This window comes from Gadus macrocephalus, chromosome 10, assembly GCF_031168955.1.
Source record: "Gadus macrocephalus chromosome 10, ASM3116895v1".
In the NCBI taxonomy this organism is placed as follows: domain Eukaryota; kingdom Metazoa; phylum Chordata; class Actinopteri; order Gadiformes; family Gadidae; genus Gadus; species Gadus macrocephalus.
The window spans coordinates 5,187,703-5,215,348 of record NC_082391.1 but is presented as its reverse complement, the minus strand read 5'-3'; the positions used below and the strand labels follow the sequence as shown (position 1 = coordinate 5,215,348).

Sequence of the window (27,646 nt, the reverse complement as noted above, 5' to 3'; positions counted from 1 at the left end):
TAAGCTGTAGAACAAATAAAACGATAACGAAAAGTTTAAATTTTTATTCAATCTACATAATTCACATTCATTATAACTTTCACAATAAAATAAAATAAAAGTTTGCAATCCCTGTTATATTTAAATGATAATACTTCAAATACGTCAAAACACTGGGGTAAAGGGCACCAGGATCAAGCCAGGATCAACGTCTTGAGTTATACAGAACACTATGTAACTGAACCATGGAGGAAACCTACAGAGAAGTCAGTTATTTCACAGCGGCTGCAATGAGGAATGAGTTAAACAATAGTCAAACACAGTTAGATTCTTAGCTTGGTGAATTAAAATAGCAACTAAAACATTTTTTAATCACACTAAAACTATGAGTACAACTTGGAAGCCAATAAAGAAAAGATGCGTCTACCAGAGAATAGCTATGTTCATATTCCATTGTGCAAGTCATCGAGGTGCAATACTGCTAGCCAGGTTGGATTGGAAAGCCTCTTCAGTAGTTTTTATCTTCATGCATTCTCTATCACATGGTTGAGTGTATGTGAGTAGTGTAACAGCAGAGTTAAAGGATCAGGTGTGTTTGTGTGTGTGTGTGGCGGGCGGGGGGAGGGGGGGGGGTGTGTGTGCATGCGTGTGTATCAGTTTTTTTTAGTTGACCACAGCCGATGAACCCATCTGGTTAATGCCACAGAGTTTAGACCCTCTGTACAGGTTATAGTAACCCTAGAAGACAAAAAGAAATAGAGAGGCAAACATTAAAAACATAAATTACCAAAAAACTATACATTTATAAAAATCAAAAAAAGAAGGTATTGTGTAACGTGTTATACCTGCTCCCCATAGTCCTCTCCCCAGCTGTTTTTGATTGCCCAGAAAGGAATTCCTTTCCCTGGAAACAGGAAAATATTCAAAACACAAAAATACACATTACCACCAAAGTGTACTTAATTTAATTTAGTTGGGTTAGTGATGTACTGGCCAATTACAGTAAAGAACAATCAGTGTAGTGCAACAAAACAAGCCAATATAAAGTTTGTGTATAGTATAATGGAGGTTTAATTGAAGGTTCCCTAGCTTACGTTCTCCGTATCCCACCAGCAGCACAGCGTGGTCGATCATCCACGGGTTGCAGAAGATCCTCAGTGGGTGAGACACGCCCTTCTTGTAGAACTGTGGGGAGTTGGACATGGTCTCAATAAGCTTATTGGTTACAGTTTTATAAACAAGTAAGGATAGCCTAAAGCTATAAGCTACAGGTACCGACTGGAAATTAGTTGTTGGTAATTTTAATTATAACCAATCTGGCTTTGACTTGAGCATGACTTCATGCAAATTTCTCAGTGATGAATGTTAGCATTAGAATGTTACTAAGAGTGTTATTAGTGAGGAAGTTTGTAGCTTTCCGGAAGCTATCGGTGAGTGAACTATGCTGGGAGAGTCTCTGTTTAGACGACACTTGTGTTGAGTGCGCCTGCCTCTGTGTGAGTCAGTCTAGAATCGAGAACGCCCCTGACTCATTTCTGACCAGCCGATCAGGCCTGTCAATCATAAGAGCCTGAAATGCAACATTCCTCGGTGGTGAAGAAACATAGAATCAGAGGAAGCAGAGAGGGAGGGGACACCTCGTTGGTTGTTTGGTTTTTAAAATCTCCTCCACGTATTTTCCTCTCTCTCTCTCTCTCTCTCTCTCTCTCTCTCTCTCTCTCTCTCTCTCTCTCTCTCTCTCTCTCTCTCTCTCTCTCTCTCTCTCTCTCTCTCTCTCTCTCTCTCTCTCTCTCTCTCTCTCTCTCTCTCTCTCTCTCTCTCTCTCTCTCTCTCTCTCTCTCTCAATCTCAAAATCGTATCCACTACCCCTTTAAATCTTCCTCTCTGAGAGGGAATTGTCCCACAGGCTCGCCGCGATCTTTAGCCTACCTGCATGGCGAACGCATTCAATGCTACAGAGACGGGTCCGTTCTCAGCAAGCCAAGCGGCAATTTCTGGTGGGAATGAAAACAAATAAAAAACAACAAAAAGAAAGCAGTCAAAATAAAGGCTCCATTATTCCTGCCATCTCTGGTAATAGCATCTCTTGGTGGTCTTCCTGAGCCCCTACCCTTCTCGTCTTTGGACAGTTCCAGGGAGCTGTTGATGTAGGCAACCACCTTCTTGCTGGTGAAGTCACAGCTGGCCTTGTGTCCCGTGTAGGAGTAGTCGGTCTCTGTCTCCAGGCCACCTTGAGGAATACGCCACTACTATGTATTAATGATTTAACAATTTTGTACATAATTTATCTGCATTAATCAATATCGACATATTGCATGGTTAGCCTTACAAAAAACACTACAAAAATACCAGAGGGATGGGGTGTGTCACTGCTTGTCTAGAACAGGCAGGAAAAGGTTTAAAAACGAGGCACTTCATCCTACCCAGTGTTTCGATGGATGCATAAGCGTTTGAGGGCAGTCCGCCTCTGCACGCGTTGTCCAGCTTATCGCAGTCGACCAGCTCTGAAAGGGACAAATCAAATCATGATGCAATCTGTCATAGTGACATGTTGATGCGGTCCAATGGCCTGTTTCAGGGAAAATGGGTGCAAGTGTGTTTGCTTTTACGTTACCTTGTTCAGAGAGTGACACCAATGTTCCATTTTTCAGGAACCACTGGCCTTCGATGTTTCCTGTGACCGAGAAGGCCCAGCAAGAGCCACACATGCCCTGCACACACACACACCCACACACACACACACCGAAAGGAATAGAGGAAAGAAATGAATCAATTGGGTGGTCAAGCCCCAGCCAAATCATGAGCCATACCATGCTTTGTATATAAGATTGTAAATGTACTTTTTATCTTAAATGTTTTACCTGATTTTTTACAGAGGTGACAGCTCCATGATCCCTCCAGTCCCAGCTATCGGGGGCGGGGCCCCGGGCCGGAGCCGCTGGTTTCATTGGTCGATGGAGATTCCGCTGGCTGAGCAGAGGGTTGAGGTAAATGGAGCTAAACTCCTCCTCTGGTGAGGGAGAGAAGAGGGAGTGTGGAGATAAGAAAAACAAAACCGCTATCATGCATATTACATATTAAAGCAAGAAGTGGTTCCCTGGGCAAATACAGATATCTCAACGTGAGCTCCGCACACACACACTCACCGGTGAGGTCACTGAATTTGGTCACGCCGTATTCAGCGGAGCCCTGATCCAGAGACTGGAGCTTCTCAGCAGTCTTCAGGTTCTGGTGGAAGATCTGCAGCCGGTGGTCTGCCTCTGAGGGGGCCAACGGTATGTCAAGACAAGGCTGAATCAGTAGAACCATTATAAAGGGAACTGAACATGTCTTTAATGTGATTAGGAGCCCACTCTGTTAGAACCTCTGGAACCTTCTGTTTTAGTCTCAGTGTGTTCGTGTGTGTCGCTCACCCTCCTGGGTTCTGTACCCCTTGTTGTATTTCACCATGAACTCTTTGAACATGCCCAAAAGCTTCACGCTCTCCTGCTCCTATGTGGACAAATAAAGAGACACAACACAACACAATTCTTATCCACACCTTCAACTTTTTAGATATGGCGTACTGCAGTTCATATCTTGACCTAAGGTGTCAATAAGGCCGATACACAAACATTCATACAAATAAACATAAGGCTTAAGAGACAGCAAGATGGCCCAGTACAGTTGTGTAACAGAGTGTCAAACATCGGGCTGGCTGTCTCACCTGCAGAGCCTGGCTGGTAGGAGGAACCAGCTCATCCACACTGTTGGTCTCTTTAGGGTTGGACTCCGCTGTTTGGGGAAACAGCCACTGTGTTATCACACTGCAAAGCAAGTTCCAAATGCTTTGCAGCTATACAGTCCTACATTTGGCGTTTCTGAACGAACTACTATTTAGAGACAGCTGATTAATTTAGAATTACATTGAAAAGAACACTGTAGGATTTATTTTCTCGCCTTTTCTGAGTAGGATGCCTATGAGTTCTGAATGTTTCACAACTTCCCATTTTTGATTGCATTACTTTGAGTGAGGTTGTTACCCTTTCAGGTAAGGGGAATCCAAAAAACAGCTTTGTTTAAGCTACTAAACTGGTAGACTCCTAGCGACAGATCACTAGAGAACATTACAACTCATTACATTATAAATAACTCGGTTATTCACAATGCTCCATTGTTCTCCGTTAACTTCAGCAACAATTCACTAAGATTGTCAACTTGGCCTACATTTGTAGGTTCTTGTCATTATGAATGCAACACACTGGTTATTAAAACATTACCTGAATTATCAACAGACAATTAATCCTGGCATCATTGTATGTTCTCCTGCTCACAGTATTGACTGCACATACGCATAAGGGGCTTGTTTACTTCCTCTGACTCTCTTTCAACACAGATCAGGAATGGATTCTGCAGACCAAAGCAACACAATGGCTCTGGGTCTTCTCTGAATGTGCCATTTGGGCCACTTTTTGAAGTGTACGCTATACTAGTGCTGAACGCAAGCGTTTATTGGAGATTCAGCGGCCAGACAATGGCTGTGAGCAGGAGAACAATGCTGCTGCTGCAGTTCTGTGTGTTGGCTGTGGGACTTGTGAAAGGTCTAGAAGCACCGTGGTCGCTGAGCCAGAGGAGAGGCTTATCCACTGACCTGCAGGGTGGCACTTCTGTCGGAGCAGCGTGGAGCTGCCCTGCCACGGGATGTCCCACACCTCGAACAGACACACCTCCGTCTGTTACACACACACACACACGCACGAGAACATATACACACGCATGCTCACACACACACACACACACACACACACACACACACACACACACACACACACACACACACACACACACACACACACACACACACACACACACACACACACACACACACACACACACACAAGAACATGGTCATTTAGGAGTTTTGTGATGTATCACAAAAAAACTTTTACTTTAAAAGGGTGAAATGTATAATCAGTATCAACGATAATAACACAATAACAAATAATCATGCCAAATAACACCAGTGTGCCAAGAAGTGGGAGATAAGTTACAAATAATTAACTTGCATTGAGGAACCTCAAGACTAAGAATAACACTCTCATCTGTTTTCCTCAGAGCACAAACTAACTTCCCCCTTCTCCAGCCAACAACTTGTGACCTTGTTTCGTATTGTCACATGAGAGGAACAAAAATTACATAGAAGAAAGGGAAAATAAGAAGAAGTGTATTGTGTGTGTGTGTGTGTGTGTGTGTGTGTGTGTGTGTGTGTGTGTGTGTGTGTGTGTGTGTGTGTGTGTGTGTGTGTGTGTGTGTGTGTGCGCTTGGTTTAGTCTGGATGTCCGCTTGTTTGTTTTTGGGTCAATCCCGAGTCACAAGGCAATAGAGCGGTGCCTTGGCCGAGGGACCTCAACAAGACGCCTACATAACACACTCATATACAGACACGTACAGTACCTTCAGTTTGTGGGACTCGGGGTAGAAGTCGCAGGTCCGGAGCATGGAAGATTTCTTACACTGCGTGTTGCTCAGCTCTGCGGTGATGGTGTAGCGAATACCCTTGACCAGCTGCAGTACACAGCCACACACACAGCCACACACACACACACACACACACACACACACACACACACACACACACACACACACACACACACACACACACACACACACACACACACACACACACACACACACACACGGGAACAAAGTATGAGGACATTTCTGTTATGTAACACATAGGTAGTTACCTAATTTAAAATGTGTGTTTCGAAAAAAACGTATGTGGCCCAAATATTATTCATCGTAACATGGTTTATCTTTCTCAAAGATGTTTCCCCGGATAAAAAAAACATTGTTTACGAGCTTTACTACAGTAAACACAGAGGATGTCGTACTAGCGTTCATGACACACTTGCTCAAAGAACAACACAATGTCAGGCTATGGTAAAACGTTAAATACAGAATGGATGCACACATTTTATAACGATAACGACATAAATGCGATGCATCACCCACGATGGTAGTTGCAATACATCACACAATATTTACGTTACCTGTTTGGACGCAGATATTATTCTGCTGACTCTGCGGAGGTGCATTGCATTGGTGCCGAGGTTGTAGCGCTCCTCGGCGAACAGCACGGCCTTCTTCAGTCCTGGGTCCGAGTCCAGCAGCTTCACCGGGGACCCGGGCGGCCCGAACAGAGGCCTGTCCAGGTCCTCGCCAAGGGTCTGCACCAGGCCAGCCACAACACCCAGGACCAGGCACGGGATTAGGCAGTATTTGGCATCCATGTTGTCCCTCTGTCTGGGAAGAAAACGGACCGGTATCCGAATGACGCTGACTTAAAACCAGCGATGTTTTTTGTTTTTTTTCACCAGTTGATAAAAATGTATCCGAATTCACAGATTGCTTGGTTGTTTACTAAAATCATGCATGCCGAACAGCCGATGATCTAAAGGTGCTGGTGGGAGGAGTCAGCTCGATGTGAGCGAGGACCTCCCCACAATGCTGCAGACAGTCACGTGTTTCCAAACAACGCAAACATCTTTATTATTAGAATGTGTAATATAGAGACAATATACCACAATATTATTACAAATTTCATTGATATTATCACACCGATTTCCATTATTACAAAAGTGTATCAATAAATCTCTAGATTCATTCACATTCTCCATTGATATTAGTTCAAGACTGTTGACTTGTTGTTTTGCTGTGCGTCTGGGATGTTGCAGTTTCATCAGTAGAACAGCAGCGCCCCCTGCTGAATTTTCTAAACCATATCATGGCACCAGAACACTGCTTTTCATCATTTTTTTTTTAAAAACGTGTGATTTGATCAACAAGCTAAATGTATGAGTATGAACACCGGTCCATGGTGATGAATACCCCGTCCATAATCGAAATGGACAATTCAGACCAGACCTGTTGTTCCTGATGCTAAACACCGCCACGAGAGGGCAACGAAGTCCTCCTGTTCCGATCATCGAGGGGGGGGGGGGGGGGGGCTTTTACTCTGAAAGGTCGCTGCAGCCCAAACGGATATCCTCGGGACGACGGAGCGCAACATCCCGTAAACAAACGAAACCGATTCGACCAGCTAGTTAGACCTCAGCCACCCGTTGGTTTAATAATAATGACCAAGCAGATTGTATTTCTCGGTAGCAGCGTGTTTTTCCTGAGCTGGTAGTCGCCCGGCGGGCCCACTGAGCAGCCATGGAGTCCCGGGGGATCCAGGACATGTTTGACTTTCGTCGGTGAGTAAGCTAACGTCTGAATCTAACCTGGCTGCCCCCCCCCAAAAAGTACTGTCGTGGCCTGTTGCCCTTTTTTATCCTCACAGATCGGTTATACGGCTGTTTTTTTTTTTTTAAATTCAATACGTATCTGTTCAAACAGGGCTGAGGCTACACTGAGGTAGCCCATCAAAGCTATGCTAACGAGCTATCAGTTAGCCGTCAGTGCTGACGTCAACACACTCTTCGTGGATCAGCTCGCCGGTGTCACAACACATTCTGGGGTTCAGCCAGACAAAGCCCTAGATGAGTGTTGGGGTTAGATACATTCTTGGGTTCAGTCCTGACAAAGTCCTAGATTAGGGTTAGGGTTAGACACATTCTGGGGTTCAGTCCAGAGAAAGCCCTAGATGAGGGTTAGGGTTAGACACATTCTGGGGTTCAGTCCAGAGAATGCTCTGGATGAGGACGTATTCACGAGTACCCCCTCATAAAGAAAGTTGGTCAAATTGAATCTGATGTCGTCGAGCCGTATAACAGTCAGGAATGTAACGTGGACCTTTACGTGGACCTCGGAATTATTTTTATTACATCTTATTGTAAGTTCATAATAACAGTACAATTCCTAGGCTTGGTTCCTCAACAGCCACATAGCAGCAACAATACAAGATCAAGTAAATAATATATTAAAAATGATTGCTTACATGGATGAGCTACAATAGTTGAACTCGCTACAAACAAGAGATGAATGATTAGATATTAATCGATTGGATGTCCAATGATGCCATGGTGTTTTTGATGCAGGTTTCCAAAAGATGGACTCCTCCTCCTTCTGGTCCTCCTCTACGCTCCTGTTGGTGTTTGTTTGATGTTACTGCGGATCTTCATCGGGGTCCATGTGTTCCTGGTTAGCTGTGCTCTTCCTGAAAGTTTTATAAGAAGGTACCCATTAAAACATCGTCTGAATTCAAATCCCGTAGTCGTACATGCTATTAATTTAGTCTTGCATTATCATCAATTGAAGTCACCTGTGCCGGTATGTTATATCTCAGTAGGTGTGTTCAATCTAGACGGTAGATGTGGAGTTTGTACAATAGACGTCATGGATGTCAATGTCGATTCAAGATGGAAGCCAACGTTGAATAAATTAAGTACCTATTTGACGGGCACTATTCCATATGGCTTTCATTTCTTCATCCTTTAAAATTAGGAATGAACGTCTGTATCTAGACACATGTGGTATCCATGAAGACTCACTCGAACATTACATCAGGAGAATGAAGAAAAATAGAGCTTGACGTTCGCTGTGAGAGCTGTTGCTTCACATTTTTGAATATATAACACATGTATGCTTATCGTAATACTCCCATTTAAATGCCAATGCAAGTAAGAAAAAACGAAATTAATAATGTTTATTTATTAATGTATGAATTATTATTGACTACAGCAGGAAAGGTAATTGCACGTATGTACCAAGAAGCATAATCACTTAAAGGTGGAATGGACAGGAGTAAATCAAGTCCCACTCCTTGGAGCTATGATTCAAACGGGACTCGTATTGCTTTGCTCACTTGTTGCCGTCCGAGACAGGTTTCTGGTGAGGATCATGTGTTCGGTGCTGGGAATGCATGTCAGACAGAAGGATCCCCTCTCCAGAGACAAGAACACCAAGCTGTACATATGTAACCACGTGACCGAGTTCGACCACAACCTCCTCAACCTGCTCACCCCCTGTAGCACCGTGAGTGTCTGATACACTATTTATTAACAAGTACCACTGGGGCCGTGTTCCAATAGTGTCCCGGCTCCCTACTTACCGCTCCACACGTCTTCAGAGGGTTATAGATCTCCCGGTTCCCTCGGTCAAATGTCTATTGGAAATAACATGGGATTTTTGAAAGATCGTACATAATAAACTGTAGGTGGTGAAGAAGTAAAAGCTGCATCACGTTTTGAAGTACACACCTTTTCTAGTTTCGACTGGGTTTTTGGATTGTCGGTGCCGTTAAAGTAGTAAACAATTATTAATGCTACTTAACCGACAATTCAAAAAACCCAGTCGAAACTAGGGATGCACCGATCCGCTTTTTTCACCTCCGATACCGATATCTGAGGTTTAGTATCGGCCGATACCGATCCGATACCGATATAGAAAAACAGCGCGAAATTATGGCTACAAACTGTACGTTTCATTGAGGGGAAAAGACTGGGATCATGAGACTTGAATTTTTGGAGGTGCTTTATAAGGTTTGTGGTATTAAAGCTAGAAGGTTTAGTACCACCCCTCGGGACATTTACTTTGCATATGTTGCATGTAGCCGTGGAGCTTGCTGGCTTAGGTAAAGTGAAATAGCTCCAGATAGCAGATCCTTTTGCTCGCTCCATTTTGCAATCACTGTAGGCTCCGCACGGCGTGTTGCTTGTTTATGACGTCACTCACAGCGCACAGCATAGAAACTGAATAGATCAGCCAATAGATAGATAGATACACTTTTATTAATCCCGTGAGAACATTTTCGTGGGAAATTCAATTATCAAAGCAGCAAGGTAGTAGGAATATGATTCAAGTATGTACATAAACGTAAAAAAAAAATATATATATATATATATTTTTTTTTTAAATCGGCCCATTTGTCACCGATACCCGATCTAGAAATGTCTTCAATATCGGTACCGATACCGATACAAATATCGGATCGGTGCATCCCTAGTCGAAACTAGATGGAAAAAGTGTGTAGTTCAAAACGAGTTTGATGTGTACGATCTTTCAAAAACCCCATGTTATTTCCAATAGACATTTGCCCGAGGGAACCGGGAGCCTTGGAGGCGGGATTATTTTTCAGAGGTCTATGTTGGAGATGTGAGGGTTGTGGTTTATTTGTAAAAACACTGTTTACGTATACCGTATCAATGGGCTTACTCGATGTTCTACAAGTGGATTCTCAATGGGCTGTTGATTTTAATAGTCATTTAAACAAGTGATATATGACTGGGGAATGTACATTTGTTTTCTTTACAAATGATACCCTCTCGGTTTGAAAGTCCTCCCTTCTCTGTCCTCCAGCCCCAGACGGGCGGCTCCACAGGCTTCGTGTGTTGGGCCAGGGGCTTCATGGAGATGCACTCAGCCCCAGGGCAGACGGCCCTGGCCGACACTCTCCAGAGGTACTGCTCCACCGACGGCACCCCGGCCCTGCTCCTGTTCCCCGAGGAGGACACCACCAACGGGCGCGCCGGCCTCCTCAAGTTCTGGTGGGGGCCCGCCCAGCGCTCGCTACGAGAGTTTCTTTAGTGGCTTCTTAAGTAGGATTTGGGTTGCGTGCCTCACACGCTCCAATCAGACCAATCTGCAGCAGGGTAATTGCTATGTTGCGTTATCAAATCTCCTCCTACACGCTGAATATGAGAAGGATTATGAGATGGGGTATTGTGATATGAGAACTGCATATTTCATGCGATGTGGACATTTAATCTCTGATCCAATTATCAGTATTGACGACAGCTATTGGACGTTTCCAAGGAAATCAAACAATGAATAATTATCGCATCAAACAGCCTTACTACATTGTGGGGTATTTCAACAAATTCAACATCTTTTTGTGATCGGTGCCATGTTTGTTTTTGACACAATCATCTCTTTCTAATGGTTTCATCCCATTGCCTTTTCACAAGAAACGTTCCTCTCTCCTGCAGCTCCTGGCCTTTCTCACTGACTGATCCCATTCAGCCCGTAGCCCTGCGGGTGACCAGGCCGCTGCTTGCTCTGGTAAAGTTATTTAACAGCGTGACTCTCTGATCCCCCTGTTTAACACTGTGAATAATGTGTCAAGTCACCGCTTTTAGCAGATGCTTTATTATCGCTACAGGACACTTTACTATGTTGTAGTTCAGGTAGCTTTACTTTTAGCCTGCAGTATCCGAGGCGTCTATCTTGACACACATTTTTTTAATTGAAACACACAGTAGGTAACAAATAGAAGTTCTGAGGTTCCACACATCACAAAAACTGCAAATGGACAAGCTTCTATATCTTGCTTTGACACTATCTGCTATACCGCTTTGTTCTGGGGGATTATCCAGTGTTCTGCTCTGGTGGGCATTTTATCCGTCATCACTTAGTGACTGAGTTCAGGGCTCTGATTGCCTGAGGGGAAAAAACTTTCCTCAGTCTCTCTATGCGTGTTTTTGTGACAGTGCAGGTGTCTGCCCGACCTGAGGGTCACAAAAAGTCTGTTGCCGGGGTGATGGGGACCCTTTATAATCCTTCTGTCTCTGCTGGGAATGCATCTGGGTTATAATTGTAGTCCAGCGTCTGGACCATAAACGTTCACCCTGAAGGAAGAGGCTGAATCTCACCGTGCAGTGGGTGGATGGTGTCATGTAAAGTGAAGCCGGTGATCCACTGTGACCGCATGGTGTTCAGAGACGCCGGGTTACTGTGACTCACCGATCGGCCTACTCGAACATTTAACGATTCAACACAGATAATCGACTTCCTTTTAAAGATGAGTATCCAAACCACGAAACAAAAGATAAGATCGACTCAATAAAAGCACTGTAGAATTAGGCCATCATGGTGTTATCAATTCGGATATAGGACCGTTTCCTCAAACAAAATCAACCTTTTTGCACATTGCTTCACAATTTGCCTCAAAGTTAAGTTTTGAGTGGATTATTGGTCCAACGGTATCAGTACGATTGTACCATATAGTGGATGTGACTTCATGTGTGTGAGCATGTCTTCTACAACCAGTGATGTCTTTTGTCTTGGATATGTTTAATTGAAGAGAGGACTGCTCACACCACTTGATAAAGTGGTCTGTGCCCGGGCTGTTGCTTGTCTCGGTGTCCTTGAGTCGACTAACTAGTCACAGCTTCTCAGACACATGTTTGTGTAGAGGGATAAATAATGGGGGGCCAAAGCACACAGCCTTGTGGGGAGCCAGTAGAGGAGAAAACGTGGTCAAGACAGAGTTCCATTCACCCTCCCTCTTTACGTCCTGCTAGTTTAAAGGTCCAGAATCCAGCCCACATAAAGGTTTTCCAGTCAAATTCTTATAAAAAAAACTACTGGTCAAAATATGGGGTTGAATTGTGTCCAACTCTCAAAAATGAAAATGTTATTAGTTTTTCATTTGATGCCTCCTTTTCAAAACCCTTGGAGAATAACTGTTTTTATTATTATTCAGCATAATCATTCCCAACTTCGTTGGCTTTAAATGTTTTCCTCACTTCTACAGAGCACACCAGATTCCAGTTGGCTCATGGAACTCTTGTGGACTTTTTTTGTCCCATGTACAGTGTATCATGTAAGGTACTAAATATTTCCTCCATTATTTCTACCGGCAACGGCTTCTATCTCCACATCACGTCCCGCATCCCTATACCTTAAGGGCATACACAGTCTGGATATAACAAAGCACTGAAACAGCCTATTTATAATACTGATGTAATGCCATAACAATCCCAAGCCTTTCCTTTGTATACATTTGATTGGCTTGTGTAATCTGAAGGTGTAGCACTCTCAGGTAAATTATGTCAGTGGCGGCAGTTTGATTAAGGTCATGAATAAAATGGCAACACTTGCTGAACCAGAAAACTTGGTTGGGCCTATTGAACAGTTCTAGCATACACCTATGGCTTACTTTCAAACTGACGTAAAACAAGTACGTTTATTTTTGTAGCCATTAGTTCTTGTGGTGTCTTCAATAACTACACTCCACACTTCTTAAGTAAGGAATTAGGTTTCAAATCACTTCCCTTCACTAATAAATATATACTTTTTTATTCTCCATCCCATCCCATGATTACAGCTTAAATGTGTTCTCTGTCCTGGTCCCTTCTAGTTGGCTGCCGCCTGTGTCAAGACAAGAAGGGGAATCTGTGCAAGAGTTTGCCAGCAGAATCCAGGAGGTAAAATATTGGGTTGGGATCTGGGCAAAAGGCTGTATATATGTTGGGCGAATTGGCTGTCCGTTAATGGGATTGCAAGTATTTCCAGGGCCCATTATTGAAAACAAGCTGCTCATTTCTTATTTATTTTTAGGGAAGTTAAATGTGGATAGTGCATACGTTTGTGTCCCCTGACGAGTATAGACATTGTTGGTATGGTGAGGCTAACTCAATTGAAGTTCCACAAAGGCTTAAGACTGCTGTGTCGTACCCAAGCTAAAAGCTGCGATCAATAGAACTTAACTTTTTCTCTAAAGATTTTATCATCATACCTGATACGTAACCGGAATATGATGAGAAAACTGGCATTGCATTATTCCCTTTTCTGAGTCAAGTTCATTGAAATGGAACGCACGAAGCGTTACTTAATACACAGGGGGTTTGTGCTTTCCTTTAAGCTTCTGGCCAGGGAGCTCGGTGTGGCCGCCACACAAGTGACAAAGTCTGACAAGGCTGAACACATCAAGAGGAACCGGCACAGACCGCCGCAGACCTCCACAGGTAATGTGGCCCACCAGCCCACAGAGACGGCTCTACTGTGAGACGACGGGGTGCTGATGCCCTCTGGTTGTGTGCATCCAGGTGTGGGACCCGGCTCCATCGCCAGGGGCTTCATGGCCCAGAACCTGGGCACGGAGGAGCCGAGGATCATCAGGATGGCCCAGCAGGTGAAGGACGTCCTGCCCCATGTCCCGCTCAACGTCATCGCTAGAGACCTGGGTATGTACCGCCCCATGCAGCCCACAACTAGGGCTGCAACAAACGATTATTTTAATAATCGATTAATCTGTCGATTATTTGTTCGATTAATCGATGAATCGGATAAAAAAAAGAAACATTTGTAATTGCCGCGTCTTTATTCAATAACGGAGCATTACTTCAAATTCACAGTGCAGACTGAAGTGTAAAATCACCATGTTATTGCTCCAACGTCCCGGAACTATTAAAAGTAATAATAAATAATAATAAAAATGACACAAAAACATACAATGTATCATATACATTTATATATATATATATATTTATTAGTGCTGTCGAGAGATTAAAATATTGAATCGCATTAATGTCATAGTTGACTCACGATTAATTGCGAGTAATCGAGATTAATCGCAAATCTTTTTTCTATGCTAAATATCCCTTGATTTCTTTGTCCCATTAATTGTTCTCATTTGAATGCTCTTATCAACATGGAGAAGTAATAATAATAATACATTTTATTTATAACGCACTTTATATCAATTCAATGATCTCAAAGTGCTAACAATGGTAGATGCTAGAAGTGCATCGGCTTGCCAAGTTGTGCAAATGTTTTTTTATTGATAACAACATTGGCATATACTGATCAAAACAGGACAATACAAAAAAAAAGCCTATAGTGCAATTAAACGATTAATAAATTTGCGTTAATCGCGAGATAAAAATATTGACGCTGTTAAAATATAAGGGATATCCATGGTTAACCGGTCAAACCTATTGATACCATTTTCGAGAGTCCTTGAAATAGAACTTGTATTATTGCTTTAATTGTTGATAAGATGATCATAGTTCAAGATAGGACGTTAAACAGATCATAATTCCATCTTTACTATCTATTTTATTTTGCTAGGAAAACAAGTTTTCACCAAAATCTCAAAAAATAAATAAAATTCTGTTGCATTTGAACACATCAATCATATTACTGAGCCGACCTGAACACATCACATTTGACACTTTTTGCGATTTCTTTTAAAAAAGTTAACTAGCTCTATGTCCTGCCGATTTTAACATGGATTTTTAAAACTGCATTACTATTTAACTGACGGGACTTTCTACACCGTCCGGTTGTGTGATTACTACCGCTGGTTTGAATGACTGTTGATGCACGCGGTGCCGACTCCGAGCCCGTCTGCACACCGTATGCAGCAGCAGCAGCTGACAGTTTTCGGTTGGACTAGACGGATACTGAGTTGAAGGAGTTTTTTTAACCCAAAGACAGTGAAGGTGCAACACTTTTATATAGGCCTACAGTCCAGTGTTAAGATATGACCAAAATACAAGCTGTGGTCGCTCACAATAAAGCTCGCTGTGGGCGTGCATGAACCAACCTGTAAACAGTGCAGCGCCTACGAGTGACGTATTTAAACGCGCGACACAACGAATCGATGACCAAATTCGTTGCCAACGCTTTTAGTAATCGTTTTTTATCGATTCGTTGTTGCAGCCCTACCCACAACATTATGAAGCTGGACAATGCTAATAAATTGATATTGGTGTTTAAGCTCTAGCAACCGCGACTGAATACTGGCCTTCTCTTGCAGTGAAAACCAACTGTGTGGACACGACGATCACCAACCTCTTGGAACTCTCTGAGGACTCTGCGCTGGAAGCCAGCGTTGCCGGAGCCTCCTCGTTCGGCTCGTCCCTGAACTCCTCCCCCTTTTCATACGAGCCCACTGCCAAGGTCCAACCCCCACTTTCACTTTTTGGTTCAGGGAAATATTTAGAATTAGTGTGACTGACCAACTTTAGGCCCAATCCCATTTCTACCCCTTACCCCTTCAAAACAAGGGGGAGGGGTAAGGGGTAGAAATGGGATTGGGCCTTACTCTACCATCAACTTTTGGAACAGATATAACCATGGGCACTTTTATGTAGGCGAACATCCAAGTCATTCCTCCCAGCTATGGATGCATATTAACCAAGTCCTCCACATTAATTTGATGTTACCAGTGTATCGTGCTACAATGATGTAATGACTATCCAGCTGTATGTTGTCATGTGACTGACCCGACCTTTGGTCCTTTGCAGCCCGTTGCCAAATCCTTTGGGAAATCGACAACCGACCGACACATGTCACTGCAGGAGCGTAAAGACGCACTGTACAACTACGCAAGAAGGTACGTTGGTCCCAGCAGTACGACGGCCGCAAGCCCACCGTGATCATTGGTACTGATGAGGCTCACTGGAGATGTATTAGGACTATGTTGTAGACTCTGGTCCTATAGAAAGACCATGCTTAAATATAGATGGGCTGTATGCGACAGTGGCTCAGTAGGTAGAGCGGGTTGGCTGGTAACCGGAGGGATGCTGGTTCGAACCCCAGAGTGTCGAGGTGTCCCTGAGCGAGACCCCTCACCATTGAATGCTTCTGACGAGCTGGCTGTCACCCTGCGTGGATGTGTGAATGAATGGTTTTAAGTCGCTTGGGATAAAAGTGTCAGCAAAATCCCCTAAATGTAAATGCTTTTGAGGTTTTGTTTAATTTGTAAGAAGTTGGTATTTTTTCTCTTCTAGCCGATACATCGAGAAATATGGACTGGACAAGGAAGACGAGCATTGAAATATTTTTTTTTTTTTTGGTCAAGCCAATTCTGAAAGCCCATCTGAAGGAACGATACGCCATCATAGCTGTGTTCTTGGAATGGCAAACTCATTATGTCAACACATTTTGTTTGTCATAACTGCTGTGGAATGGGTATTAGGAAAATGTATATGTCAATTGAATGGTGATTTGCATGTCTTTAATTCTTCATTCTGGACATAATTTTGATAACAATTTGTATTACAATCCACCGACTGTGAATCATCTATTTATTTTTATAATGTTCAGAATTGTCAATGACAATAAAATTCAGCTTGACCTTGCTTTTAAGAAGTTGCTTAAATAAGAGTGCTGCATTGTATTCTTTACAGCATGATCTTTGATAATTAATTGTTTCAATAGTTAAGTAGTATGGAGATGGCTAACTGGTACATATGCAATCCGCCACTGTGCTACATAATGGACAATTAGCGGTGGGCGGATGATGCATACGAGTCAGTTGGGTAGAGGACTCCGCCACCCCGCCCTCCACTCCTATGTAGGAAACGGTCGGGTTTGTATTTTATAGAGCATAAGAAATTGCAAATATTGACAGCTTTTTCATTACTGCTTAAGAAAACATTGTCTAAATGTGCTACATACTAATGAATAAAGAGGACTGTAATGAAATACCGGAAGTGGCGTTGCGGAAGTGACGCCTAAGTCTGCTCACTGTACACAGAGGCGGCTAGCTGAGTGGATAGCCATGTCTGGTCTGGAGGCGAGCTCGAATGAAGCTTTAGAGCTGAAAGAAGAGAAGGACTTTGACGTGGAGCTCGAAGGAAATCCCGATTTTGATTACGTACATGATCCCTTCGAATATTTATTTTACAGGTAACGCTTGGTTCATTTAGAGTGTAAATGTTTGCATGGCTAGCCTGCTAATGCTAGCGATGAGGAACGACCTGACGTTTGCTTACATCTCAGCAATTAAGTAAATAAATAGTGTTCACATCTCAGCAATAAAGTAAACGAACAGTGTTCATATCTCAGCAATAAAGTAAACAAATGGTGTCCAAATCTCCGCAACAAAGCCAATAAATAGTGTTCACATCTCAGCAATAAAGTAAAGTGTTCACATCTCGGCAAAAAAGTATATAAATAATCATTCATTCGTCACATCTCAGCAGCAACGTAATAAATGAAGTGTTCACAGCTCAGCAATAAAAACACATGTTCACATCGAATACATTCAGCAACACTGAGCCCTACCCTAACCCTAGCCCTACCCTATTTGTGAATACATGAGTAGCATTGTGTGGAGGACATTTTTCACTATTAAATAAAAGGGAGTGATTATCTGTTGTTCATAGTTGACACTAAAACTTCTCAATATAACCAACATATATATTTTTTCAATTGAAATAATAACCTTCTTGTTTGTCACCACTACTTTGGTGTTGGGTTTGTGTTTTAGGGACAGGAAAGAGTGGTCGGACCTGGAGCCCGTTCCCCAGGACGATGGACCGAACCCCGTCGTGAAGATCGCCTATTCTGAAAAGTGTAAATACTTCACCTGAAACATACTATTGGGACAGCAAGTTGGGCCAATGAGATGAAAAGTCCTATCACAAAGACATATATACCTAATTCAAATGTTAGAGCACGTTCTACCTTTTCCAAAGTGTAAATTAATTGATCTCGCATTTATATTTGAGATAACAATAAGGTTATTTTTAACATGCAGATCAGCACCAACACTCACAAAAACTACCAGGATAACCGTGTTAATAACCTTACTATTTTTCATTTCTTTCTGCAGTTACTGATGTATTTGATTATTTCCGTGCACTACTGAAGAACGATGAGAAGAGTGAGCGGGCGTTCACCCTGACGGCTGAGGCCATTGAGCTGAACGCAGCTAACTACACTGTTTGGTGAGTATGCTGACAATATCAGCCGAAGTTGTCTCTGTGTAACCAAAATCATGCTTTTTTGGTTACACATCATGCCAAAATCAAAATATCGATAGAGTGATATATCGTCGTCCTTCTTCGTGCCATAGGAGAATCGATACACTGGTACCGAATATCGATATATTTAAAAAATATATAAATATACATAATTTTTCTTTCATTTTTAAGAATTTCTTTTTCATTTTTATGCTTTATTCATGAAGGGTTAGACTTCAAATATCACCCCAAATATAGATTTTTCAATACTTAAATAAGGCAATCCAAACAGATTCCCCTCCTCCTCGAGGTTACACTTGAACAGAAGTTAACTAACCAAAGATCAGTTGAATAAAGACCATGAATAAAGAATGAAATCCTTAAACTCATTATGTGTTCTTCGTTACACATATATCGTGATGTATCGTTATATTATTTAAAAAATAAATGGATTATTGCAGAATCGCTGTCATGATATTATCGATATCTGGGGGCCATGTTTTGCGTATCGTATCGTGAGGTACCCTGATGTTCCCACCCCTACCAGGCACTACAGGCGCGTGCTGCTGCAGGCCCTGGAGAAGGACCTGAGGCAGGAGATGAGGTACATCACCGCCATCATCGAGGAACAGCCCAAGAACTACCAAGTGTGGTGAGCAATGCCCAAACCCACTGACAGGAAGGCTCTTGTTTATTGATCCACCGCTGCCAACCTCTGATGAGTGCAGGCTTGAGAGTGTGAGTGCAGTCGGTCAGAGAGGGAGAACAATATTTTTGATCAATTACTTTGACACGCGCTGATTCTTTATCGGGTTTTAGCATTAAGTATTTATGGCCTAAGAGGTAAATTGGACAAATGTGACTATAAACGTGAATATGATGACCATGAATATAAGGACGTGGCTTGACATAAGTAAACTAAAACAGCAAACTTTTGCTTTATAAGAAGTATTTTACATAAAGATAAAGTAAATGGTAAATGGACTGCATTTATTCAGCGCTTTTCTAACATTCAGCCGTTCATGCACACATTCACACAACGATGGCGGGGTCAGCCATGCAAGGCAACAGCCAGCTCGTCAGGAATGGGCAGTCAGGGTGAGGTGGCTTGCTCAGGGGACACCTCGACACACAGTTAGGAGGAGCCGAGGATCAAACCGGCAACCTTCCAGTTACTAGCCAACCCGCTCTACCTCCTGAGCCACGTGCCGCCCCAAAAGTTTCATGTCATACACTCGATTTCTCAGGTCTTGATAAAATAAGACCAGCGACCCCAAACATCAATGTGACGTTTCCAACCTGTGGTTGCAGGCATCACAGACGCATGGTGGTGGAGTGGCTGAGCGACCCCTCGGAGGAGCTGGAGTTCATCGCAGACATTCTCAGTCAAGACGCAAAGAACTACCACGCCTGGCAGCATCGGCAGTGGGTCATCCAGGTACGCCTGCGCGCCGCCCCTGTTTCTGCCTGGTGCTAAAGCCAACCTCTCTTTCCTTGTTAAGTGTCGCCACCCAGTACCAATTTGAGCCAATCAGAGCATGATTAACGTTCTCTGGAATCATTGTAACTCACTTTGGGTAAAATCCTTTCCTAAAAGGCAGCTGAAATAAAACATTATTCACCCATTCAGGTGGGCCTGTCCCTCACATTTGGCTTTGTGTTAGATTACCTGTGGATCGCGCTTTTATCGTTGGGTTGTTCTCCTTAACATGTCCGGCCCCTTAATCGATGGCCCCTTAAGGGCTGATTATGGTCCCATGTCACACAACGCAAGGACCACGCCGACGCTGCGACACAGTAGTGAGCTCGTTTGGGTTCTGCGTCAGGTTTCAGTGAGTGGACCAATCACAGCCCTTGCTGCTGCGTTGCCTCGACGGAAGGTTCCAATTTTTGGTCGGGGCACGTCGCGAGGAGGTGTCCGCAAGGACGTAACGGGTCCGTGACCCCCCTTGCGCTGCGTGAACGTGGGACCGTAATCAGCCCTTTAGTGGATGGCCCCTTAGTGGATGGCCGCCCGACCCGGTGAACGGGACTGAGTGCTGGGCTCACCCTGTGCTGCTGACCGTCCCCCAGGAGTACAAGCTGTGGGACAGCGAGCTGGAGTTCGTGGAGAGGCTCCTTGAGGAGGACGTGAGGAACAACTCGGCCTGGAACCAGAGGCACTTCGTCATCTCCCACACCACGGGCTACTCGGACCCCGCCATCCTGGACAGGGAGGTCCAGTGAGTAGACACCGCCGAGCCCCTCGTTGTGTTGTTACACCCAGGGCAGTCGGCCCTCTCCACTCGCCTACTGGGATTCCTCGATTGATGCTAACAATGGCTCGTTGAGGAGTTCAGGGGGTAGCAGCTAACCAATGACCACAGTAAATCAAAATCCCAGAAGAATGGATTTTGTTGTGACCAAAGAGTGGAGGTGCATAATCTTAACCCAATTTCTATAAACACAGAGAGGTAGTCTTTACAAGTGTTAATGGGATCACGGGTAAAGGATTACCCCGTGACGCTTTTACGTTTCCTTGACGTGATCTTGGTTACTCTGCCACATGACGTGATCATACACTTGGTGATTCAATAAATGAAGGCGAGTCACTGAACGACCCTCCGTTGCGTTGTGTCCCCAGGTACTGCCTGTGTCAGATCCGGAAGGCTCCGCACAACGAGAGCGTGTGGAACTATCTAAAGGGGTAAGCCTGAAGTGAAACTCCCCACTCCCACCAGCTCCCACTCTGCAGCGGTGTGGCGGCTGTTTGAAGCCCTGGTAACCGTGGAGCCAGGACTCAAAGTTGGACCCCCCCCCCCTCTGACCTAGTGTCTCCCCCCCCCCCCCAGGATCCTCCAGGACCGGGGCCTGTCGTCCCACCCCGGTCTCCTGGAGCGCGTCCTGGAGTTGAAGGAGACCCAGTGCTCCCCGTACCTCCTGGCCTTCCTGGTGGACAGCTACGAGGACGCCCTGGAGACCAACAACACCAGGGCCACCCTCAACCAGGCCCAGGAGGTACTGCCAGTGTGTGTGTGTGTGTGTGTGTGTGTGGGTGCACAGTGTAACATTGTCATTATAAATAGACCCAATATAGTGGGAGCTTAAACGCACAACGACTCGACTCATTAATCACGAGCGTCCGGCCGCCCACCCCCTTGGCACGGCCGACCCACTTCAGATGACACAAAAGCACCTCGCGTTCGGCTGAGTGGAACCGGTGCGACTCGAGGGCCACTCCCAGCGAGCCTCTGCGTTGAATGTTTTTCAGTGGCCTGATTAACCTGAAGGACTTAACAGCACCCGTCTAGCAGCGCCATGGGTTTATGCTTTACCGAGGCAACGTTTTGCCCACATTTCACTAAACAAACCTCCCTTCTCCCCCTATCTCCCCCCCCCCGCTCACTGCGTCTCCCCCCCCGTGGCCAGGTGTGCGCGCTGCTGGCCCAGGTGAAGGACACCATCAGGAGGGAGTACTGGCTGTTTCTGGGCCGCTCCCTGGAGAGCAAGTACGGCCCCACCGCCGCCCCCCAGTCGGACGCCGCCTCCAGCGATGCTGCCGACCAGCGGGAGCTGAGTTAACCCTCTGCGGGTCCACAGCCTGGTCCGGAGCCCGGTCCGCAGCATATTCCGGTCCGGAGCCCGGGTCCGGTCCGGTCCGGTCCACACCATAGTCCGGTCCACAGCATAGTCTAGTCCTGGTGATCCTCCACACCATGGCTGGGAATAACCCCTGCGCCCACAGCTCCAAGTTTACAGCGATGTGTCCCCGTGCACTCCGATACCGTCGAACCGGACTCAAACGCATCAAGTTCGCTACGACATTGTCAAGGATCAGCAGACAACTGGTCTGCCTTTTAAGAGGAAGATATCTAATTGGACAACTGCCTTTCGACTGGCTGTGTAGCGGTAATAAAAAAGGAGCGGTAAAAGTGGAACAAGCTAAGTGTTAGGTGCATGTTGGTCTGACCGGTCAGGATGACTTCTGACGGTTTCTAAGAGTCTGTTACTCAGTGATGCGTCGCTTTGTGTGTGAATTGCAACTAGACGAGCCGTGTTTGTGTTTGTGCTTTGATAGCAATATCACCTGCATTGTAAAAAGACATGATTAAAAAAATGTAACCTGCTCGTCTTGCTGATTTTTTTTTTCCTTTACACCTGTTGATCGGTGATGACGCACTAGCGCCAGTAGGTTGCGCTGTTGCTGCATGACGGCAGCAGAAAGCAGAAATAAACGACTTTCGTTGTAGGCAGCGACTGCATCGCTGCCTCGCTGCCCACGACGCAAGTAGTTTATTCTGCCTCTGCGCGAGTCCTTTCACTCCTTCCCTGCTATCATGGATCAAACTGCACCTGTTCTATGTATTTTATTTGTCATCATAGTGGTGAATGCTTGCGCCCACTTACGTTAGGAGTTCTATTCCACATGCTCATGGTCGGGAGGTTCGTTTAAAACGGACCAGCACAACCGAGTAGGCCTCCACCGTACAATTGGCAAGGTCTGACATACATTTTAGGAATTTGGGTGATCTTGACTAACATCCGTTTAAATTCCTTTCCTGCCCCCCTGACAGCCTGTAGGCCTAAATGATAAGTGACAGTCTGCCTCTGACTCACTCCGGGGATTAGCTGGATGAGAAAAGACCCAAAATGCTGTCATTGTGCTCCACAGCAGAAGTGCTCACACAAATGGTTTTGTTTTAAATTGTAGGACTGTACAGTGTTTGGCAATGATAATGTAGCACAATAAATTGATCAACATATTAACAAGCATTGTTCTTGATGATTGAATGGGTTATTGGGCTATAGGACCGGATATTCCTCAGTCCTCAAATCTCTTATTAATAAACCAACTTGTTAGAACGATGGGAAACGCATTGATTATACTTCAGAAAGACTTATAATTCCGAAGTTGGCCAAAATGATATGTTGAATATGTCAAGTTGAAAGCGGAATAAAAATAGTCAACAGTTTTCTAAAATAGTGGGGCCTATTTTCGTTCATGTCATGCATTATTTGAATCCCACGGTTTTTTCATCAAAGTCAGAGTCAACCTTTTCAGTTGCTGCCCAACTTTTCCTTGACGGTGTGGGTTTTAGGGCAAAGTTTTTCTGAAGAAGTTCTAAACGCTGAGGTTATAAAAATAACGTTAATTCAACATTTGCGGAGAGGTTCCAACTGCTGATAACGGACTAAAGGCGTTTTTTTTTTTTTTTTTTTTACACACAGGTTACCGGGGACCTGTGAATGTGTGATGAATTCCTCTGTGGGGGCCGGCTGCCGTCCAGGGTCCTGAAACAGGAGCCCACCCATCAGGACGAGTAGGAGGGTGATGATGAGGAGGATTGTGATTAGGATGATGATAAGGATGATGAGGATGATTACTCTTATGTGCGATTCCATCTCCCATGGTCCCCTGAGAAAGAGCATCAAGGCGGACTCGTTTACCGGTTGAATCCACCGACGCCCGGCCGTAGCCCCCCACCAACACCACATGACAGCAAATAACCATAATGAAACCAGCCATCCACCGGGCTGCAGTCAGACCAGGGAGGAGGAGACCAAACCAGCCATCCACCAGGTTGCAGTAGGCTAAGACCAGGAGAGGAGCAAAGAAAAACAGTCATCCACCGGGCTGCAGTCAGACTAGAAAGGAGGAGAGGAGCAGAGAAAACCAGTCATCCACCACCGGGCTGCAGTCAGACCACCACAGGGAGAGGAGCAGAGAAACAACTTGTTTCCCAGCGTGCGTCTCCCGTGATGCCGAGAGCAGACGCAAAGTGTATTCTTAAGATCGATCCGTCACTTTATGGGCTGGATCTGGCTGCTCGATAGTCCAAGTGCAGAAATAACGCACGTTCTCTCCGATTAAATATTGATATAGTGTGTATCAGCGATCCGGAGCGGGAATGCGAAGGAGGAGACGCACCACCACCACCACCACCACCAGATGATCACCCTTCTCACCGGCAGCAGCAGCCCACCACTTCGGGTCCCCGGCACATGATGTCCCGCCGGTCTGAGGGGGCTTCCAGGGGCTACGAGGAGGACGAGGGAGGATGAGGGAGTGTGGAGCAGGATCGAGTGTGGCAGCAGAGGTGGAATATAATGAAGTGGAGTGGGAAAGGTCTGTGCACCATCTTCTCCAGCACCCTCCTCTTCGTGTGTGCCGTGAGCGAAGTGGTGGTCGGATTACGATGCATCTCCCTGGGCACGGGCGTGCGAGCGCACTTTCACCTAGGCGCCGCGGCCGGGGCGTTTTACTCCGGGGTGCTGGTGGGCTTCGGCCAGGCGCTGCTGGGCGCCGCGCTGCTCTGCTGCACGGAGAAACCCGGCTGCAGGAACTTCTTCCTGCTCGGGGTGGTGGTGTTCCTGCTGGGGGTGCTGACCGCCTTCAGCGGCGCGGTGGTGGACGGGGACACCGTGTCTCTGGTGGAGAGGAAACACTCCCACTACTGCCTGCACGCCGCGGTGGTGAACCCGGCGTGCGAGCTGCTCAAGGATTACCAACGGTGTCTGGTGGTCTCCACGGTTCTTAGCACCCTGGAGTGCCTGCTGGGGCTCATCCACCTGCTGCTGATCAAGAGCTACAAGACAGCGCAGTTCTACCGGAACAGGCAGGCTCAGCGGCGGGGCACCGGGGCGATCCTGTACCGCGAGGAGCGGGACTTTTCCTCGGCGGACTTCCAGCCGGTGTCTTACATCAACTTGGGGGTTTTCAACGTGCTGGACGAGACAGGGGCCGAGGTGCAGTGCCGGGGCCACCCGTCCCTGGAGCTACCGGGCTACTCGTGTACGGACCCGGACCTCAACCTCTCGTACCCCTTCTCGGTTCCGCTGCCCTGCGAGCAGCCGCCCGCGTACGAGGACATATTCCCGGTGGAGGCATGCACCATATAGGGGGGCTGTGTGGACCCCCGGACCCCCAGCAGCTTTATTATTCAGCTGTGTGACAATCACTGACTGTGCTTGGAGAGAATACAGAGAAGTAAGTTCAAAGCGAGGACAATATGAGGCTAATTGATTCATCACTTTACTCCTTCTCACCATATAGGCATATTTTCTTACATAATCAGCCTCCCATCCGACTAATGCTTGTCCAGACGTTCACAGTAACTTTGCCAATCGCAGGTTTTAAAATCTCTCTATATAAAAAACAACAACATGGTCTCGGTTGGAGCTTGCTATTCGAGGCGGAATACGTGTTTTGAATGTCTACATTTTTACATGTGAATAAAAGAATTGTATTTAACCCTATAGATGTCATAAAACCGACCAGTTGTTCCTCAACCGCATCCGTTTACTGTCAATGGTAAGGACCCTCTCTCTCTCTGACGTGCTGATATTATAGATAGCTTTATGGAGACTCTTTTAATGTCTTCGTTTGTTGTGGAATGATCTCTCCCCTCTCCCTTGTAGATGTTTCATATATCTGGAAGAACACCACCTGTTTCACTGAAAGAGCTAACTTAAAAAGACAAATTATTTATTGAAAAAGTGGATGTGATGCTTTGCAAGGTGAACACCTTGATCCCAAATATAAATTTTATAAACATTTATTCAAATGAGTATTCATGTAAATTACGATACATCTAAGAGACAATGTGAATCTTATTCATGCAGTAACGGAGGTGTCTATGCCTCCACCTTAGTGGGCACTAGGCCGACCCTGAGAACCAAACCTTCAGTCTACGGCTGTAGGCCTACTCTCTACTCAGATACCACCGTTGAACGTGTTAGATCAGTGTGGACTTGGGTTCCTCCTTGCGTTTATCTCTCTTGATTCAGTTCGACGTACCAGGCTTCCTCTCTAACGAAGCTCTCTCTTTGGTAGGCTCTTCTTTCCACTTGCTTACGTTAACATTTAGGGCATTTAGCAGACACATTTATACAAAGCAACTTACAACGGTTAATACACACATTCACGCCCTGACGGCGGAGTCAACCACGCAAGGCGACAGCCGGCGCGTCAGGAGCAGTCAGGGTGAGGTGTCTTTGATGGACCCCTCGACACTCAGCTAGGAGGAGCCGGGGATCGAACTAGCAACCTCCCGCTTACCAGTCGACCTGCTCTGCCTCCCGAGCTTAGCCGACCCACTTGTTCTTTTTTTTTTTTTTTTAACTCATCTCATCGAGGTTAAACCTCCAGAGCAGGGTTTAGAGCCGTGATGAGAGCAGAGAACACGCTGTAGAGACGCTGGGTGGAGCTCCTGGAGGCGGAGTCACACGAGGTGCTCTGTCCCCCCCGCGGCCCGGTTCATCAGGTCTTTAAAGCGTGTCTGAGCACCGCCGGTCATTAACATGCCTGGAGGGGGAGGGGGGAGGGGGGGAGGTGTGGAGGCAGCACCGCCGCGTCTCCCAGGGGAAGGCGGTGGACTCAGACACAGCCTTCAGCGACTCGAAGCCAGGGTCTTTATTGCAGGAGGGAAGCGGCTGGCCGGTCTGCCAACTGGCACGCAGCAGAGTGGCTTCCTGCTGCATTCTGGGTGATTTATGTTGAAACACTCACGAGTGTGCAGTGGACTGACCACACACACTCACAGGTGTACACGCACACGGGGGTATACACACGAACACAGGCACACACACACACACACACACACACACACACACACACACACACACACACACACACACACACACACACACATGTAGACAAACTCACACACACACACACACACAAGCACAAGCACATGCACGCACACCGACACGTCCACACAAACACACACACACACTCACACACAAGTGTATACAGAGACACACGCATACACACAGAAGCCCATGCACGCACGGAGACACACACACACAAGAACGAGCACATGCACGCACGCAGACACACCCACACACACCAACACAGCCCACCAGACTATCACACACCCACACACCCACACACCCACCGCCCACACACACACACACACACACACACACACACACACACACACACACACACACACACACACACACACACACACACACACACACACACACACACACACACACACACACACACACACACACACACACACACAGGCCTTCTGATCACCGTCCTCTCACTGACCTTGCTATATCGTGGTACCTGAGGCATCGCTTTAAATTAATTTAAATCAGAGATTGACAATGAAGTTACCGGATATGACGACAGGGCAGCCAAAGAATGGGAAGGGCACCCATAGATTTTCATAATAATGTGCAGATGAATGTTATGAGAGTGTAATGCCATGTGGGCTAATGCCAGCCCGGCCGCCGACGGTTCAGATGTTTGTCTGTGGTGACAGAGGAGGAGGACG

The 27,646-nt window shown here is 45.7% G+C and overlaps 4 protein-coding genes across 4 annotated transcripts; 3 read left to right on the top strand and 1 right to left on the bottom strand.

Moving 5' to 3' along the window:
- Window positions 1–29: 29 nt before the first annotated feature.
- ctsf (cathepsin F) lies at window positions 30–6,477 on the bottom strand. Its single transcript, XM_060062185.1, has 14 exons — window positions 6,012–6,477; window positions 5,413–5,523; window positions 4,610–4,691; window positions 3,686–3,753; window positions 3,393–3,471; window positions 3,126–3,239; window positions 2,841–2,989; window positions 2,594–2,690; window positions 2,403–2,483; window positions 2,090–2,209; window positions 1,909–1,973; window positions 1,074–1,164; window positions 825–883; window positions 30–717 (listed from the first exon to the last, which is right to left on the bottom strand). The coding sequence occupies exons 1-14, from the start codon at window positions 6,249–6,251 to the stop codon at window positions 643–645; spliced, it is 1,431 nt and encodes a 476-aa protein (XP_059918168.1). The 5' UTR covers window positions 6,252–6,477; the 3' UTR covers window positions 30–642.
- A 505-nt stretch (window positions 6,478–6,982) lies between these two features.
- On the top strand, window positions 6,983–16,772 carry aup1 (AUP1 lipid droplet regulating VLDL assembly factor). The gene is made up of 12 exons (XM_060062188.1): window positions 6,983–7,217; window positions 8,001–8,138; window positions 8,787–8,937; window positions 10,261–10,448; window positions 10,890–10,962; window positions 12,437–12,510; window positions 13,043–13,109; window positions 13,547–13,649; window positions 13,731–13,868; window positions 15,446–15,588; window positions 15,936–16,024; window positions 16,422–16,772. Exons 1-12 carry the CDS (start codon window positions 7,177–7,179, stop codon window positions 16,465–16,467), a joined length of 1,251 nt encoding a protein of 416 aa, XP_059918171.1. The 5' UTR covers window positions 6,983–7,176; the 3' UTR covers window positions 16,468–16,772.
- Window positions 16,773–16,921: 149 nt separating this feature from the next.
- fnta (farnesyltransferase, CAAX box, alpha) lies at window positions 16,922–22,485 on the top strand. Its single transcript, XM_060062189.1, has 10 exons — window positions 16,922–17,322; window positions 17,906–17,991; window positions 18,251–18,365; window positions 18,928–19,032; window positions 19,692–19,818; window positions 20,454–20,602; window positions 21,004–21,066; window positions 21,212–21,377; window positions 21,789–21,963; window positions 22,001–22,485. The coding sequence occupies exons 1-9, from the start codon at window positions 17,195–17,197 to the stop codon at window positions 21,939–21,941; spliced, it is 1,092 nt and encodes a 363-aa protein (XP_059918172.1). The 5' UTR covers window positions 16,922–17,194; the 3' UTR covers window positions 21,942–21,963; window positions 22,001–22,485.
- A 1,111-nt stretch (window positions 22,486–23,596) lies between these two features.
- Window positions 23,597–27,376, top strand: LOC132465515 (transmembrane protein 271-like). The gene has a single exon (XM_060062190.1). It carries the CDS (start codon window positions 24,468–24,470, stop codon window positions 25,257–25,259), a length of 792 nt encoding a protein of 263 aa, XP_059918173.1. The 5' UTR covers window positions 23,597–24,467; the 3' UTR covers window positions 25,260–27,376.
- The last annotated feature ends 270 nt before the right edge of the window (window positions 27,377–27,646 follow it).

Bases quoted from the DNA above. Each gene is read 5' to 3' on its own strand.
- fnta (XM_060062189.1), top strand. From the start codon at position 17,195: ATGTCTGGTCTGGAGGCGAGCTCGAATGAAGCTTTAGAGCTGAAAGAA. The intron at 20,603-21,003 runs GTGAGTAGACAC...TTGTGTCCCCAG, and splicing joins ATCCTGGACAGGGAGGTCCA to GTACTGCCTGTGTCAGATCC. The intron at 21,067-21,211 runs GTAAGCCTGAAG...CCCCCCCCCCAG, and splicing joins GTGTGGAACTATCTAAAGGG to GATCCTCCAGGACCGGGGCC.
- ctsf (XM_060062185.1), bottom strand. From the start codon at position 6,251: ATGGATGCCAAATACTGCCTAATCCCGTGCCTGGTCCTGGGTGTTGTG. The intron at 3,754-4,609 runs GTCAGTGGATAA...TTCCCCAAACAG, and splicing joins ACAGAAGTGCCACCCTGCAG to CGGAGTCCAACCCTAAAGAG. The intron at 884-1,073 runs GTAAGCTAGGGA...TCCTGTTTCCAG, and splicing joins GCTGGTGGGATACGGAGAAC to GGAAAGGAATTCCTTTCTGG.
- LOC132465515 (XM_060062190.1), top strand. From the start codon at position 24,468: ATGAAGTGGAGTGGGAAAGGTCTGTGCACCATCTTCTCCAGCACCCTC.
- aup1 (XM_060062188.1), top strand. From the start codon at position 7,177: ATGGAGTCCCGGGGGATCCAGGACATGTTTGACTTTCGTCG. The intron at 13,110-13,546 runs GTAAAATATTGG...CTTTCCTTTAAG, and splicing joins TTGCCAGCAGAATCCAGGAG to CTTCTGGCCAGGGAGCTCGG. The intron at 13,869-15,445 runs GTATGTACCGCC...CTTCTCTTGCAG, and splicing joins CGTCATCGCTAGAGACCTGG to TGAAAACCAACTGTGTGGAC.